The sequence below is a fragment of the Mus musculus genome, chromosome 1, assembly GCF_000001635.26.
Source record: "Mus musculus strain C57BL/6J chromosome 1, GRCm38.p6 C57BL/6J".
Taxonomy (NCBI): domain Eukaryota; kingdom Metazoa; phylum Chordata; class Mammalia; order Rodentia; family Muridae; genus Mus; species Mus musculus.
In genome coordinates this window covers 58,793,528-58,808,923 of record NC_000067.6, presented here as the reverse complement: position 1 = coordinate 58,808,923, position 15,396 = coordinate 58,793,528, and the positions used below count along the sequence as shown (strand labels likewise).

The window sequence follows — 15,396 nt, the reverse complement described above, 5'->3', positions numbered from 1 at the left end:
ATCCCTATCAATATTTCAATACAATGTTTTTATATGCTTTGAAAGAACAATACTCAACCTCATATGGGAAAAAAAACCCCAGGATAGATTAAACCATCCTGTACAGTAAGGAACTTGTATCACGACCCTTGGGGTTTGTTTTTTTGTTTTTGTATTTTGGGGTTGTTTGTTTGTTTGTTTGTTTGTTTTTTCGAGACAGGGTTTCTCTGTGTAGCCCTGGATGTCCTGGAACTCACTCTGTAGACCAAGCTGACCTAGAACTCAGAAATCTGCCTGCCTCTGCCTCCTGAGTGCTGGGATTAAAGGCGTGCGCCACCACGTCCCGCACGACCCTTGGTTTTAAGCTCTGTCATAGAGCTGTAGTAATAAATTCACATTGTATTAGCATAAAAACAGACAGGTATATGATCAGTGGAATCAAATTGAAGACACAGAAGTAAATCCCCACACCTATGAACACCTGGTTTTGATAAAGAAGCCAGAAAAATACAATTGAAAAAAAAAAAAAAAGAAAGAAAACATCTCCAACAAATGGTGGTGGGCTAATTGTGTGTTGGCTGATTTCTGTGCCCAGAGATCTGGTTACAGTATGAACACTAGCTTTGTATTGATTGTTGAACTATCTCCTGTGTCAATGTTATGTAAAGAATATCCTCCAATTATCTCTGATAGGTTAATAAAATGATGATCAGCCTATGACTGGGCAGGGGAGACAGGAAGGCTGGACTTCTGATCCCAGCCAGGGGTCCCAGGTAGGGAGAGAAATAGAAGAACCACAAGAAAGGAGGAAAAACGTTAGAATGTAGGACATGTGGGAATGCACTACCAGACAGGCATAAGAATTTAAGGCTGAATGAGCTCAAACCAGGAATCTCAGAGATTTGGTGGCAGGAATGGAGCCATTCCCTACCTGTCTCTGTACCTGCTCTACAACATGTAACCACTACACCCCACTGAGAAGACCAGACAGTCAGTCACATAGCATAACACTTGGAATTCTTCTTCATGTTAATGAGGTGTCTAGATAGCCTTGAGCCTTCAGCCAATGAGCTTCCCTTCCTGGATATCCTGCCCCCAAAAGGTATATAACCCCTTGGTCATCCCGAATAAAGTGTACGCATTTACATCCACCATCAAATAAAGCAATAAAAAACAAGCAAGGATTGTCTCAGAAAGCTGCTCCATTAAGGATCACCCAAGAAGAAGGCCTTTGACTAAGGAGCCATGCCTAAGACTCCAGAAGAAGGCTGCCTCCTCTCCAGCCCCTCACTCCTAATCAGACTGAATTCTGCTCATGTGGGGCTCCATCTCCCCTCTCCTGCTTGTCACAAAGATGCCCTGAGGAGAAGCAAAGACCGCAGACCAGTTCCTGACTCCCTGGGATGGTACGCCAGAGAGAAGACCAGGAATCATTGTGGACTCCCTGATTCGGACTTTGCCCTGACCCCTCCCAGGTTCCTGGGTACCCCAGAGAGGCAGGACTCAGTACGACGAGAAAGAAAAGAAAGAAAAGAGAAGAAAAAGAAAAGAAAAGGAGAAAAGGAAAAAGGGGAGGGAGAGGAGAGGAGGGGAGGAAAAGGAAAAGGAAAAAAGGAAAAAAGGAAAAAAGTTCTGGAATTCAGTGTGCACCGGTACTGTCTTCCTGCCATGGCCTCTCAAGAGCTGGAATTGAAGATGAGTGCCATGCCCAGTACATTCACATATTAATTGTTGGAATGACACCACACAAAGACATTTCTCTCATCTTCTATAAGTTCTGACTTATTTCCCTTTTACTGAATTCATTATTTGTGTGTGTGTGTGTGTGTGTGTGTGTGTGTGTGTTGGGTATAGGCATGTGTGTGCCACAGCAAGTGTACCAGGACCTCTGGGAAGAGCTCCTGCCTTCCACATTTGTGTGGGTTTTGGGGATTGAGCCAGGTTGCCAGCTTTGAAAAATAAGCACCTTTCTTAAATAAATTGTTAGACTTGGAGAGGAAGAGAAAATAAGAGAATGAAAAGAAATGCTGGGTGTGTTCCCGTGTTAAAGACTGTATGGTGTAGAAGACAGGAAGTTGACTTCCAGGAAGTCCAAGGCAGGGCAGGAAGTGCCTCTCAGTCTGGGCGTCAGCACAAATGCTCTTAAGAAAACTTAGCATTAGAACCAAGTTCTTAGAGAACTGGAAACTTGCCTTCCCCCAAAGATTCGGACTTTGCCCTGTCCCCTCCCAGGTGCCTGGGTACCCCAGAGAGGCAGGACTCAGTAAAACAAGAGAGAAGAGAAGAGAAGAGAAGAGAAGAGGGGAGGGGAGGGGAGGGGAGGGGAGGGGAGGGGAGGGGAGGGGAGGGGAGGGGAGAAGAGAAGAGAAGAGAAGAGAAGAGAAGAGAAGAGAAGAGAAGAGAAGAGAAGAGAAGAGAAGAGAAGAGAAGAGAAGAGAACAGCATCCTTCACAATAGCCACAGATACTATAAAATATCTTGGGGTAACTCTAACCAAGCAACTGAAAGGCCTGCATGACAAAAGATTCAAGTCTTTGAAGAAAGAAACTGAAGAAGGTATCAGAAGATGGAAAGATAGCCCATGCTCAAAGATCAGTAGGATTAACAAAGTAAAAATGGCCATTTTATCAAAAGCAATCTCCAGATTCAATGCTATCCCCATCAATATTCCAATACAATGTTTTTATATATTTTGAAAGAACAATACTCAACTTCATATGGGAAAAAAACCCAGCTCACACATCTTTCAGAGAAACCCAAAGTGAACAGACAGATCAGGGGGCATATTCTAGCTGTGAATCTCTCCCAGGAGAGAACATGCGTCCTTCCCAAATCCATGATGTAATCACAAAAGTACCTTAACTTAGGGCCAGTGTGTTGATCAACATTAGGCCAAACACCCTTAAAATTTTAAAGCAGTTTAATCTGTTAAAATCCCATTTAATAGGGAAAAAAAATCCACAAGAAAAAGAAACAAGACTTCTGGGCTGGAGAGACAGCTCAATGGTTTAAGAGCACTGACTGCTCTTCCAGAGGTCCTGAGTTCAATTCCCAACAACCACATGGTGGCTCACAACCATCTGTAATGGGATCTGATGCCCTATTCTGGTGTGTCTGAAGACATATACATTAAATATACATTAAATAATAAAATAATATTTTAAAAATAAATAAAACTACCTGTAATTCCACCAACCAAAGATAAATATGTAGTAATATTTTACTGCTTAATCTGCCAAATATTTTAATCATGCTTTTTTCCCATTAATAATACTGAAAATACGTTCTGATGTCTTTTTTCTCTATAACACAGATTTTAGTATCCATAAGGCATCTACCATAAGTACGTAATTCACATAACCAGTCATTATTAAACTCAGGATAATTTTAAAATGTAAATCTCTGAATCCTATTTCCTTAGAATACTTTCCTATAATATTATACGGTCAAGGAATTTAGTTAATAAGCCTTTTCAGGCATCACAAATTCAACAGCATTTCTTTTGTTTAAAACTTTTTTTTTAAACAGCTTTATTGTAGGAAGGCAGGGAGAAAGGGAGAAGGTAGAAAGAGAGAGATGCCGGCTATGGCCACGTGGAGAGAGGAGGGAAGAGAGAGAGAAGGAGGGCTAGAGAGTAAGAAAGGTGAGAGCTTAAAGAGAGCTGTTTAAAACTTTTAATTGTTTTAATTGGCTAGGCTTGTTCTTTGACCATTTCTTTCATTTATGTCTATCACCCTTTCTGTTTACCCTTGACGATCCCACCATCTCTTCTCCTCCTCCCACCCCACACCCTCCTTCCTCCTTACAAGTCCCTTTCCCACAGAACAACACCTTCCCCCACGTTATGACCTGAGGTCAGTGTGACAGTGAGTCTGGACATGGTGTGATGGGCATCTGGCCCCTGTGCCCATCCCAGCTCACTCTTCCCTGCACCTCTATGAGGTGACTGCTTCTGAAGGAGTTGGTAAGGCCTCTTAGCTTCCCAGGCCTCTCCATGGTACCTGACGTTCCATCTTGCTTGCTTGTTCCTGTTTGGGTCACACATTTCTCTACTCATAGCCCCGCAAAAAGCAATCAGTTTCATGGAATTTGTGAGACCATGGGTGAGTTTAGTCACTCACTCTATAAGAACGGGGACCACACTGTGGCCTCATTTTATGGGACCTAAACTGGTGACTTGAACTTGTGGGAAATTAACACTGTTAATATTTTTGAAATGCTTGCTGTTGTTTTTGTTACTGAAGACACTAAGTGTAAAACACCTCACAGAGAAAGTGTGGAAAAGTAAGAAAAGAAAAGAAAAGAAAAGAAAAGAAAAGAAAAGAAAAGAAGAGAAGAGAAAAGAAAAGAAAAGAAAAGAAAAGAAAAGAAAAGAAAAGAAAAGAAAAGAAAAGAAAAGAAAAGAAAAGAAAATCATTTAAATCTTATCATTCTAAAGTAACTCTCTGGTCCTATTTGGCATTGTGTCCTGAAATTTATTCACATCTCTCTACAAAAATAGATATGTATAAATAAATTTGAGAAGTATTTGAGTTTATCATATTATTTATATATTTTATTATTGCTGTCAAATAATCTAAATATGTTTCCACTTTATGATATATAGAACATTTCATATTTTATATATGAATAACTTAAAATATTTAAATGTAAATCAATGTTTACATTATGACTTAGAAGCATTCAGAAGTACCCATAACTACATAAATCATTTTCTTATCTCATTTTGCTAGAAGCCTCTGAAGAAATGGTTACTACAGTCTTCATTTTCCTATTGCACTAAATCATAACTTAAATCAGCTAGTCAGCCAGAGATAGGCTCAGACTCACCAGTCACTCAGTAGTTCCAAAAGCACACACATTAAAATGTGGAGTTTTTAAAACACCAGCCAGGCTGCCTGAGCTACCTGGAGAGTTTCAGGCCAGCAAAAGACCCAAGATAGCACCTGAAGAATGCACACAGAACAGTGAGTGAGCATACCACAACACGCACACATATACAGAAAGAGATATGCTATTTTATTCTATTAGAAGACAATGAGGAAATTCAATAGAGAATTACTAATAGTCGTATTTTCAAATGGGTACAATGGCCAAAGATTAAAAGTTAAAGAATTAAAAAAAAAAGAAAAAAACGGAAAAAACTGCACATAAAATGGAGTGTGTGGCCTGCCCACTGTTGAGGAAGTGCTAGTCTACTTAGACCGGAGGCCCGATCTATGATCCAAGCTCCACCACACCCTCTTGTGCCAGGTTACTGTTTCTAATCATTATTCCATAAATAATAAGGTACATTCTGCCCCTCCTGAGATTTAGATAACCGACTCCGAGATGGAGGTGGTGGGGAGACATAAAATGAAACTTGCTAGAACTTTCCAGGGATAAAAACCTTTCCAGGGATAAAAACCTTTCCAGGGATAAAAGTCAATACGTCATCCAAAGCCTGAGAGAATCTGAGAGGCTCCATCAGACCAAATCCTAACCTTGAGCTCTGCCTCTGCCTTCTAGGCAAGGCTGCTCCCAGAATTGGGCTCCCCTAAACCCCAAAGAACTCCACACATCACACAGGAGCACGATCAACAAGCCGCAGCAGGCAGGTGTTGGATCCACCTCATTAAAGGCAATCAAACGTCAATAAAATGAACAACCAACCCCGTCGTTTTCTAACTGAATATAACTTGTAACCTGACGCTGGAACGGATTTCTGGGCTCTTAAACTGTGCTTCCTATTGTTTCCTTCTCTGGGCTGTCTTGTTTCTTTTTAATTTCTCAAAAAAATAGAGACGATAGGCTGAGGAGGGAGTTTGGTGATAGAGCCCTTGCCTAGCAGGTAAGGCCCTGAATTCAATTCCCGGAACTGCGGATTTAAAAACATAAATAGATAAAATCACTAGATTGTGTCTGTGTTTGGGAGTATGCGTGTTGGGGTGTGCGTGTGTGAGTATCAGATGTGTAGTTTCAGGGTGGGTGAGACGGTGAGGAGACAGTTCAGCCAAATCAATTGAGATCTGAATTTTGGCTTCTTTTCAAGGAGGGGGACAATAGATGGCTGTCCAGGAACACCCAGGAGGGAGGGGGGGGAGAACCCTCGAAGAGGGAAGAAGGCAGCTACTCACACAGAAAGCTCCCGGCTTCCCTTTCAGTATTCAAACCCTGAAACCCTCTATGGCCTTGTGGACTCCAGATCCCGCACTCCGAAACCTAGAAAGCTTTAGAATCAAGATCCATCCCTGCTTAAAAGCCCAGCTGACCTTATCAGAAACAAGTCCCGAGGATCCTCAGGAGGCACCTTGCTCCCAAGCCCCTTCTCTGTCTGGGGTCTGTGGCAGGCAGGGGGCAACAGAGAGCTGGAGGGTAGAGCCTCTCACACTTCCTGCTTTCCTGAGACAGGACATAGGAGGAGGCAGCCTCAAGCAGGCTGGCCTGAGTAGTAGAATGACACTGGCTAAGGCTGTGCAAAGTTCTATACATGTATACACTACATTAGCCATAGTCTCCCCATTTGCCCATCCCCCATTTCCTGTTAGTCCCTTGGTCTCCCAGTTTCGTTTCTGCTTTCGCAGCGTACGTTTGAATTTACGGGTCTTAATAAAATCTAGGAACCACAAATGAAAAAACAAATGAGATCTGTCCTTCTGAGATTGGTTCAGTTCACTTAAAATGATTATCTCAGTTTTTTGTCTATTTTCTGTCAAACATTTCCCATTTTGTTTTGTTTTTTGGTTTGGCTTTGGTTTTGTTTGACCCTGGCTGTCCTGAAACTGGCTTTGTAGACGAGACCAGCCTCAAACTCAGGGATCCACCTGCCTCTGCCTTCCAAGTGCTGGGATTAAAGGTGTGCGCCACCATCGCTGGGCTGTCACTCCGTTCTTTATGGCTGAAATTTGTGTGAGTGTGTATGTGTGTGTGAGTGTGTGCGTGAGTATGTATGTGAGTGTGAGAGAGTGAATGTGTAAGTGTGTGCATGAGTATGAGTGTGAGTGAGTGTGTGTGAGAGAGTGAGAGTGTGTGAGTGAGTGTGTGTGTGTGTGTGTATATATATATAAAATGCCACAATTTCCTCATCCATTCCTCTGTTTTTAATGGTCGGTTGGTTCCATAACTTAACTATTATGAATAAGTATGGATGTGCAAGTGACTCCATGATATGCTGACTTAGAGTCCTTTGCATAAATACAGCTGGGTCCATGGAAGAGCTTTTTTTTTTTTTTTTTTTTTTTTAACAACCTCCATTTTGACTTCCTAGAGGCTGGCCCAGCTCACGTTCCCATCAGGAGTGTATAAGGGCCAGCGTTTGTTGTTATTTATTATCTTTTTTTTCAAATGAATATATTTAATTTTTTTTATGAATACATAGGTTGGTCTCAAACTCATGATTCTCTTAAAGCTTAAGTCCTGCCTTCGGAGGGTCACAGGTATACATTGCCCAAACCGATCAATAAATCTTTCATATATTGATCTTTTGTCTTCCAATCTTGCTGGATTCATTTTGTTGATTTTATTGTTCATTGTATAACTTTATTTTTATTCTTGTTGTATAACATAGCTTCTGCCAGGTTTTAGATACTCATGTTTTCAAGTGACTAGGTAAATAAAAGATGATAATTTTAACAATTACCATCTAGAGTATTAGTGGAGTATTAGTGTTTAGTAATTTTTGGCTTTTCTATGTCATCATTAAAGTAGGAATTTTCGGGATAGCACTTGAAATGTAAATAAAGAAAATATCTAATTTTTTAAAAATGTGACTACAAAGTATGGGGGCACAGGAATTGCAATTACTAACTAATAAATTCAGTTTCGTTAGCTCTCTTGCAGCTAAATAAATTCCAAAGAGATACAGCAAAATTCCTAACTCCATCAGAATAAATGTTATTTGTTTTTTAATTTATTTTTATTTTTATTATATGTAAGTACACTGTAGCTGTCTTCAAACACTCCAGAAGAGGGAGTCAGATCTCATTACAGATGGTTGTGAGCCACCATGTGGTTGCTGGGATTTGAACTTCGGACCTTTGGAAGAGCAGTAGGGTGCTCTTACCCACTGAGCCATCTCACTAGGCCCCATTATTTGTTATTTTAATGACTGCTATTCTGACAGGGATGAGATGCAAACTCAAAGGTCTTTAACTCACACTTCTCTGATGGCCAGTGGAGCGGAGAACGTTTTCATTGTTTTCTTACCATTTATTTAATCAATTACTTTTTTTGTTTATTTATTCAACCGAGAGTGAGAGGCATTCTTGCCACTTGTGGAAGTCAGAGACAGCCTTTGGGAGTCTGTCCTCGTCCGTCCGTCCATCCTCATCCGTCTGTCGTGTATGCTCTGGGATAGAACTCAGGTTGTCCAGCTCGGTGACCCAGCACCTTCGCCCCTCAGCCAACCCCCTGGATCTTTAGTTCAATTTTTGTGAGCCACTTGTTCATTTGTTGGATTGTTTGATTTCTTACTGTTTACTTTTTTAGTTCTTTGCATAGTCTAGACTAATATTTTGTCAGATGTATAGTTTGCAAAGATTTCCCTCCCATTCTGAATGCTGTCTCTTTGCCCAATTAATAGTTCCTTCGACATACAAAGAGCTTTTTAGTTTCATGAGGTCTCATTTGGCAACTGTTGGACTTACTTCTTGAGCAATGCCTTTCAAAAGTAATTCTGGGTATTAGTGGTCTTGGGATCACAATCAAAAGTCACGAACTGCAGATTGCATTTAAAAACAAAAACAAAACAAGGAAACAGGATCCACCTATTGTCATTGAGGGGAAAAAAAAAACCCTTTGACATCAAAGATAAAGGAACACTGCCTTGAAGGTGAAGGGGTAGAAGGGTACGGTATCATGGACGCAAGGAATGCATCTAGGAGACAAGTAAGCATCATTGTTCAAATACTTGACAAGAGAGACTTCTACCCAAAACTAGTCAGAAGGTACAGAAGTTTACTTCATATGGATTAAGGGAACAATCCATCAAGAGGACATTGAACTTCTAAACATTGATGTATACATAGAACAAATTCTACTCAGGCTAAAGTCACGAACTGACCCAGCACAGTAAGTGGGTAACTTCACCACTTCATTCCCATCTCTAAGTAGAGAATCATCTGAGTTACATGAGATACCAGATCAAATGGAGTTAACAGCGATCTACAGAAGGTTTCCATCAAACACTGCCGAGTGCGTGTCTTCTGGTGGTCCTCAGAGCTCTCGGATAATGTAAGAGGACACAAAGCAAGCCTTAGCAAATACAGGAAAGTGGAAAGAACATCTCACGCTCTGTCTGACAACCGTGAAGTAAAGCTAGAAATTAACAGCAAAAGAATGCTTAAAAAAATATACAAACTCATTAACACACTAATTAACACTAAGTAAATAACACGCTAGTGAATGATGACCAGTTTACTGATGAAGTCAAGAAGGAAATTAAAAAAAAAATCCCTAGGCAAAATTGAAAATGAAAACACAACACACTAAAACCTGTGGGATACAATGAAAGCTGCCCTAAGAGGCAAATTTATAGCTATAAGCACCTACATTACAAAGCAGAGAGAGGGACTGGAGAGGTGGCTCAGTGGTTAAGAGCACTTGCTGCACTTACAGAGGACCAGAGTTCAATTCCCAGCATTGGGCAGCTCATAACCATCTGTAACTCCAACTCCAAGGGGCCCAACACTCTCTTCTGGCTTCTTGGGCATGGCACTCACATGCATATACACACCCATATACGCATAATTTTAAATGATTAAAAATAATAATAAAAAGAAACCTTCGACACACAAACTTCGAGAGGGACTGGCAAGATGGCTCAGCAGATAAAGGTGCTTGCTTCTAAAGCCTGGAACTCACAGGGTGAAACAAGAGCACGGTGGCATGCACATAGCTAAACACACACACACACACTAAACAAATGGGAAAAAAGTCAGAGAGGTTTCAAATTAGTAACTCAATGAAAACACCTTAAGACTGTGGCAAAATGAGAGCAAGCTAAACCCCAAAGCAACAGATGCTGTGGTGGTCTGAATGAGAACAGCCCTTACTGGAACTCTTTGAGAAGGATTAGGAGGTGTGGTCTTGCTGGAAAAAGACATATCACTGGGGGTGGGCTTCACCGTTTCAAAAGCCCATGCCAGGCCCAGTTTCTCACTCTCCATTGGCCTGTAACTTGTGGATCAGGTGAGCTCAGCTACTGGTCCAGCCAGCACTTTTCCTGCCTGCCTGTCCCCATGCGCCCCACAATGATGATAATGAACTAACCTTCTGAAACTGGAAGCAAGCTCCCAATTAAATGCTTTCTTCTAAAAGTTGCCTTGGTCATGGTGTTTCCTCATAGCAACAGAAAAATTAAGACATATGGGAAAAATAATTAAGATCAGGGCAGAAATTAATGAAACAAACCAAAACAAAACAAAAAATTTCACAAAGAATTAAAGAAGCAGAGTTGATATGAAGAAAAGATTAAAAACAACAAACAAACAAACTAAACCAAGCAAAAGAGAGAAAACCCACATTAACAAAGTTAGAAGCAACAAGGAAGACATTACAACTAATATCAATGAAATTTAGAAAAATCATATGAATATACCTGAAAAACTTTCATTCTACCTGCTTTTAGAATCTTAAAAAAAATAAAAGAATTAATTTCTAAAATTTTATTAACTAGCAAAAATAGGCCCCAGAAGTGTTTCACCTCTGATGGGCCTAGAGTCCTGCCTGGGCTTTGAGGGTTTGCTGACTTCCACAGCTAAGTCTTACTGTTACACAGGGATGTTCTCCTTGCTCCTAGTTCGATAGTTTCTACTTACAGCTAAAACAGAACAAAACAAAACAAAACAAACAAACAAACAAACAAAAAAACAAAAAAAACCAACCAACCAACCAACCAAACAAACAAACAAACAAAAAATAAGCCTAAAGTCAAAATCAGGGCTTTCCTACAGCAAACTCCCCAAAGAGGCAAACCCTGGGTCCTTCATTGTGTGAGCAAACCTGTGTACAAACACATAAGCTCCTTGCTGGGAATTAGTTAAAATATTTTCTGGTGTTAAAGAGAAGAAAAAGAAAAGGACTTTGAAACTGTGTTTTCTGCTACCTAAAATAGAATGTAAACTTTCAGAGTAAAGAGCGCCAACTTCACAGCTGAGGGAACTGAATGAGGCGCCCAAAAGCATATGTCCACCCTCGATGTCTGGGCAAAGGTGACACCATCGTACCAGGACCTTTAGCTGGCATTTGATTCTGCCCAGGAACCTGGGCACCATGGAAGCAGCAAAATCAAATCCTGTCTGTGGCCCAGTCCACTCCAGGAGTTACTATAGTTTTCCCAGCATCCTCTATAACCTCTACCCCAGTTCTGGCTCACTGTTTTCTGAGAATTTCCTGTCAGAGACCACGAACTTCCTGTGAGTGCAGCAACTGAAGCTCTCATGGTAATACTTGAACCACATAACAACAGCCTGAAAATCATCAATGAGAAGATACTGTGTAAAGAGGCAATGAACCTCTGTACAGGGGCAATGGGGGTGTGGTCTTGCTGGAAAAAACACATGGAGCTCCCCTATAGGCACTAAGCCCATGAGAGCATAGGATGACACATCACATGGGTCAGTAAATCCGAGGAATGTCAAATAAAGCAAGAAGATGCCCACTTTCTTATTAGAATTTCTTTTAAGTTGGAAGATTAAAAAAAAAGAAAGAAAGAAAAGAAAAGAAAAAGAAAAAAGAGCAACCTGATAGGGTGAGGTGGTCAGGCTATGCAGGCTGCTGGAGAAATCATATTAGTTCCTGGAGTGAACCTACCCACAAACAGAAATTACTGGGCAAAATCAAATAACAGCTAAATGGCCTGCTATGGGGTCACCTTTCTCCCTCCTGGGAAAGAGACATGGGAGACACACAGCCATGACCAGCAACTCCTCTGTGTCCACATACGAGTTCTTGAGTCTTCTTTAAATAGGTTTGTAAGAAACGGGAGCACTAATCGTCCTCATGCTAATTCAATCAATGCCATATTTATTTAAAAAAAGAAAGATTTGTCGATGAGACAACTCAGGAGTTTAAGAGCACTCAATGCTCTTGCAGACCACCTGGGTTCAGTTTCCAGCACCCATATAATGGCTGAAACTGTCTGTAAATCCAGTTCAAGGAATCTGTGCCGCCACCCCCCCCCCCCCCGCCCAGTACCAGGTGCACATACATACATGCAGGCAAAATACTCATACTCATGAAATTAAAATAGAAATAAATAATTTTTTAAAGAATGAAACTGAGACCTAGCCAAGCAGAAGGCACTTAGAGGACTCCCTTTAAAAAGACAAAAAAGAAAAAGAAAAAAAAGAAAGAAAAAAGAAAAGAAAAGAAAAGAAAAGAAAAGAAAAGAAAGGAAGGAAGGAAGGAAAGAAAGAAAGAGAAAGAAAGAGAGAGAGAGAGAGAGAGAGAGAGAGAGAGAGAAAGAAAGAAAGAAAGAAAGAAAGAAAGAAAGAAAGAAAGAAAGAAAGAAAGAAAGAAAGAAAGAAGAAACAGAAATATGACTGTATGATAATTCCTTACAGGTACTTAACAAGCCAGTCACCCTTACAACTGCTTAGCACGTAGAGGAATTACCGGCCTCAGGTCACCTGTAGCCCCCTCCCTCCCTCCTCTCTCATCCCCTCTCTGTGGGGGTTGGGGTGAGGGGGTGGGGGGTTGGTGTTTTAAGTGCAGAGCTAGTGCCCTACGACCCCCCACCCCCTGTACTGCCAGCACTCAGGAGGTGGAAGCAAGGTCGTAAGTTCAAGAAGCCTGAGCTTCTGCAGGAAATCATGAAACCAAAGAGGGACAGAGGGAGGGAGGGAGAGAGGAAGAGGAGAGGGAGGGAGAGGAGAAGGCAAAGAGAAGAAGAGGGAGAGAAAAAGGGAGGGGAGATGTTGGAGGAGAAGGAGAAAGGAAGAGAGAATTTGGGATTAGAGTTGATGGACGTCTGAGTTGGGAAGAGCACGAAAATCGCCGGAGGAAACGCAGCTCAAGCTAGAGGACTCCCCGGAGGATTAACTCAGCTCCAGGTCCTGAGCCAAACTACAAAGAAAGTAAGCCTAAGAAGTCCAATAAAGTTTTCTGGAGAGGCGGCGACGGCACCCCGATGGCTGCATTTCGGGGAGCGCCACGCGAGATCGACACCCACCGGTGGGATCTCGGCCCGCTGGTGGGAAAGGAACCCGACTGCTCTGCAGCACTCACCTGTGGCCGAGTACCTGCCGCGCCGGTCACAACTCCAGCTCGGGCGAGGCCTCCGCTGGCTTGGGCTTTCCGAGCCTCCAGCCCGGGCCGGCGCTCCCCAGAACTGTACTCACTTCCTGTTCCACGCCGGCTCACAGAGGTTTGCTACCGATTCCGAGAAGCTGGACTTTTAAGCACCGAAGTCAGAATGAAAGACAACTGAGAGAACTAGGGCATAGGGGACAGAAATGCCTCCGAATGTTTAGAGGCGTTTGAGTTAATCATTAGAGGTGGCATCCTGGTGCCAGCCCTAGAGGCCATAGGCTGCTTCGCTTTCTGCCCGCCTTAAGAGCTCCCGCCAGTTCTGGAGGACACTTCCTTATTCCCCCAGTCCAACCACACCTCCTTTCACGCAGAAACCCTCTGCTCTAGAAATGTCAGCACTCTCGGAGGTAGGGACAGGAAGATTAGAACAAGCAAGTTCCAGGCTATCCCAGAGACAGTGGAACCAGAGCTAATGGAATGAACGAACGAACACACACACACACACACACACACACACACACACACACACACACAAAGTTTAAAGGAGCCAACTACAAGAAGAAAGTGATTTCACACTGAACCAAACAACCAGCTATGCTGAGGGCCTAGGTCAGATCCATCAGGATCGCTGATTGTTGGTTCAGTCTCTGTGAGTGCCTATGAGGCCAGGTTAGTTGATTCTGTGAGTTTTCTTGTGGTGCCCTTGAGCTCTGATTCCTACAATCCTTCCTCCCCATATCCTGTAGGATTCCCCAAGCTCTGCCTATTGTGTGGCTGTAGGCCTCTCTGATGGCGACTATGTTAGATTTCTGTCTACAAGTATGGCAGAATATGATTAGAAAACATTTCATGCTTTTTTTTTTTTTTTTTTTTTTTTTTGGTCATGTTCAGTTCTATCTTAGCTGTCTGGGGCATCCAGCCTCTTGTTCCTGACCTCCATGAATTCAGTGTCAGAGGTGGCCTCCCTCTTGTGGCACAAGTCTCAAGAGAGACTAGTAATTGGATGGAGACTCCCACAAGTTCTGTGCCATCTTTTCTCCAGCACATCCTGCAGGCAGGATAAATGGTAGGTCAGAGGTTTGGGGTCTGAGTTGGTGTCCCAGTCTCTCCACTGGAAGGCTTGCCTGGCTACAGCAGACAGCTCCAAACCCCTCATTACTAGGAGTCATAGCAAGGGTCACCCTGATAGGTTTCTAGCCCCCACATTCCAGTCTTCTCTGCCATACTCTCTCCCTCCATCCTCGCCCAACCTGATCCCTCTGCTCCCATCCCCACATGCCCCCAGTTCCAATCCCATGATACCTACTCTATTTCTCCCTCCTAGGGAGATGGCTCCTTGTTACTTAGCCTCTCTGGGTCTGTGGATTGTAGCATGATTATCTTGTAATTTATAGCTAATGTCTGCTTATAAGTGAGTACGTACCATGCTTGTCTTTCTGGGTCTGAGTTACCCCACTCAGGATAGGTTTTTGTTTTTGTTTTTGTTTTCTGGTTCCATCCATTTGCTGGCAAATTTCATGATGTTAGGGGTTGTTTGTTTGGTTGTTTTGTCTTGTTTTTTTAACTCTGAATAATTCTCCATTGTGTAAATATACCACATTTTCTTTATCTCTTCTTTGTTTAGTGTATCTGGTTTTATGTTGAGGTTCTTGATACACTTGGACTAGAGTTTTGTGCAGTCAGGGTGGTAGATATAGATCTATATCCAGTTAGACCAGCACCATTTGTTAAAGATGCTTTCTTTTTTCCATTGAATAATTCTGGATTTCTTTATAAAAACTCAGGTGTCCATAGGTGGATTTACATCTGGGTCTTCAATTCCATCCCATTGATCAACCTGCCTGTTTTTATGCTCATACTGTGAGGTTTTTATTACTATAGTTCTGTAGCAGAGCTTGGAATAGGGGAAGTCAATATCTTTTATTGTACAGGGTTGCTTTTAGCTACCCTGGCCTTTTGTCTTTCCATATGAAGCTAAATACTATTCTTTCAAAGTCTATAAAAATGTGCTAGAATTTTGAAGGGGATTATACTGGATCTCCAGGTTGCTTTTGGTAAGATGGCCATTTTTACTATGTTAATCCTACCTATTCATTAGCATGGGAGAGCTCTCCACCTTTTGATATCTTTTTCAATTTCTTTAAATACTTGAAGTTTTTGTCATGTTTTCCACTTGTTTAACAAAAG

General features: G+C 42.0%; 1 protein-coding gene across 4 annotated transcripts in view; it reads right to left on the bottom strand.

Moving 5' to 3' along the window:
- The window catches only part of Casp8 (caspase 8), a 52,271-nt gene extending 38,580 nt beyond the window's left edge, over window positions 1-13,691 (bottom strand). The window contains exons 1-2 of one of the 4 annotated variants that reach the window (XM_006495634.4): window positions 13,186-13,691; window positions 4,810-4,925 (exon numbers count right to left, since the gene is read on the bottom strand). In XM_006495634.4, coding sequence (XP_006495697.1) covers window positions 4,810-4,841 — 32 coding nt within the window. In that variant the 5' untranslated portion in view covers window positions 4,842-4,925; window positions 13,186-13,691. Of the gene's footprint in view, window positions 1-4,809; window positions 4,926-6,230; window positions 6,423-13,185 lie in introns of those variants that run through there. The other 3 variants (NM_001277926.1, NM_009812.2, NM_001080126.1) reach the window with 3 other exon arrangements.
- Between the last annotated feature and the right edge of the window lie 1,705 nt (window positions 13,692-15,396).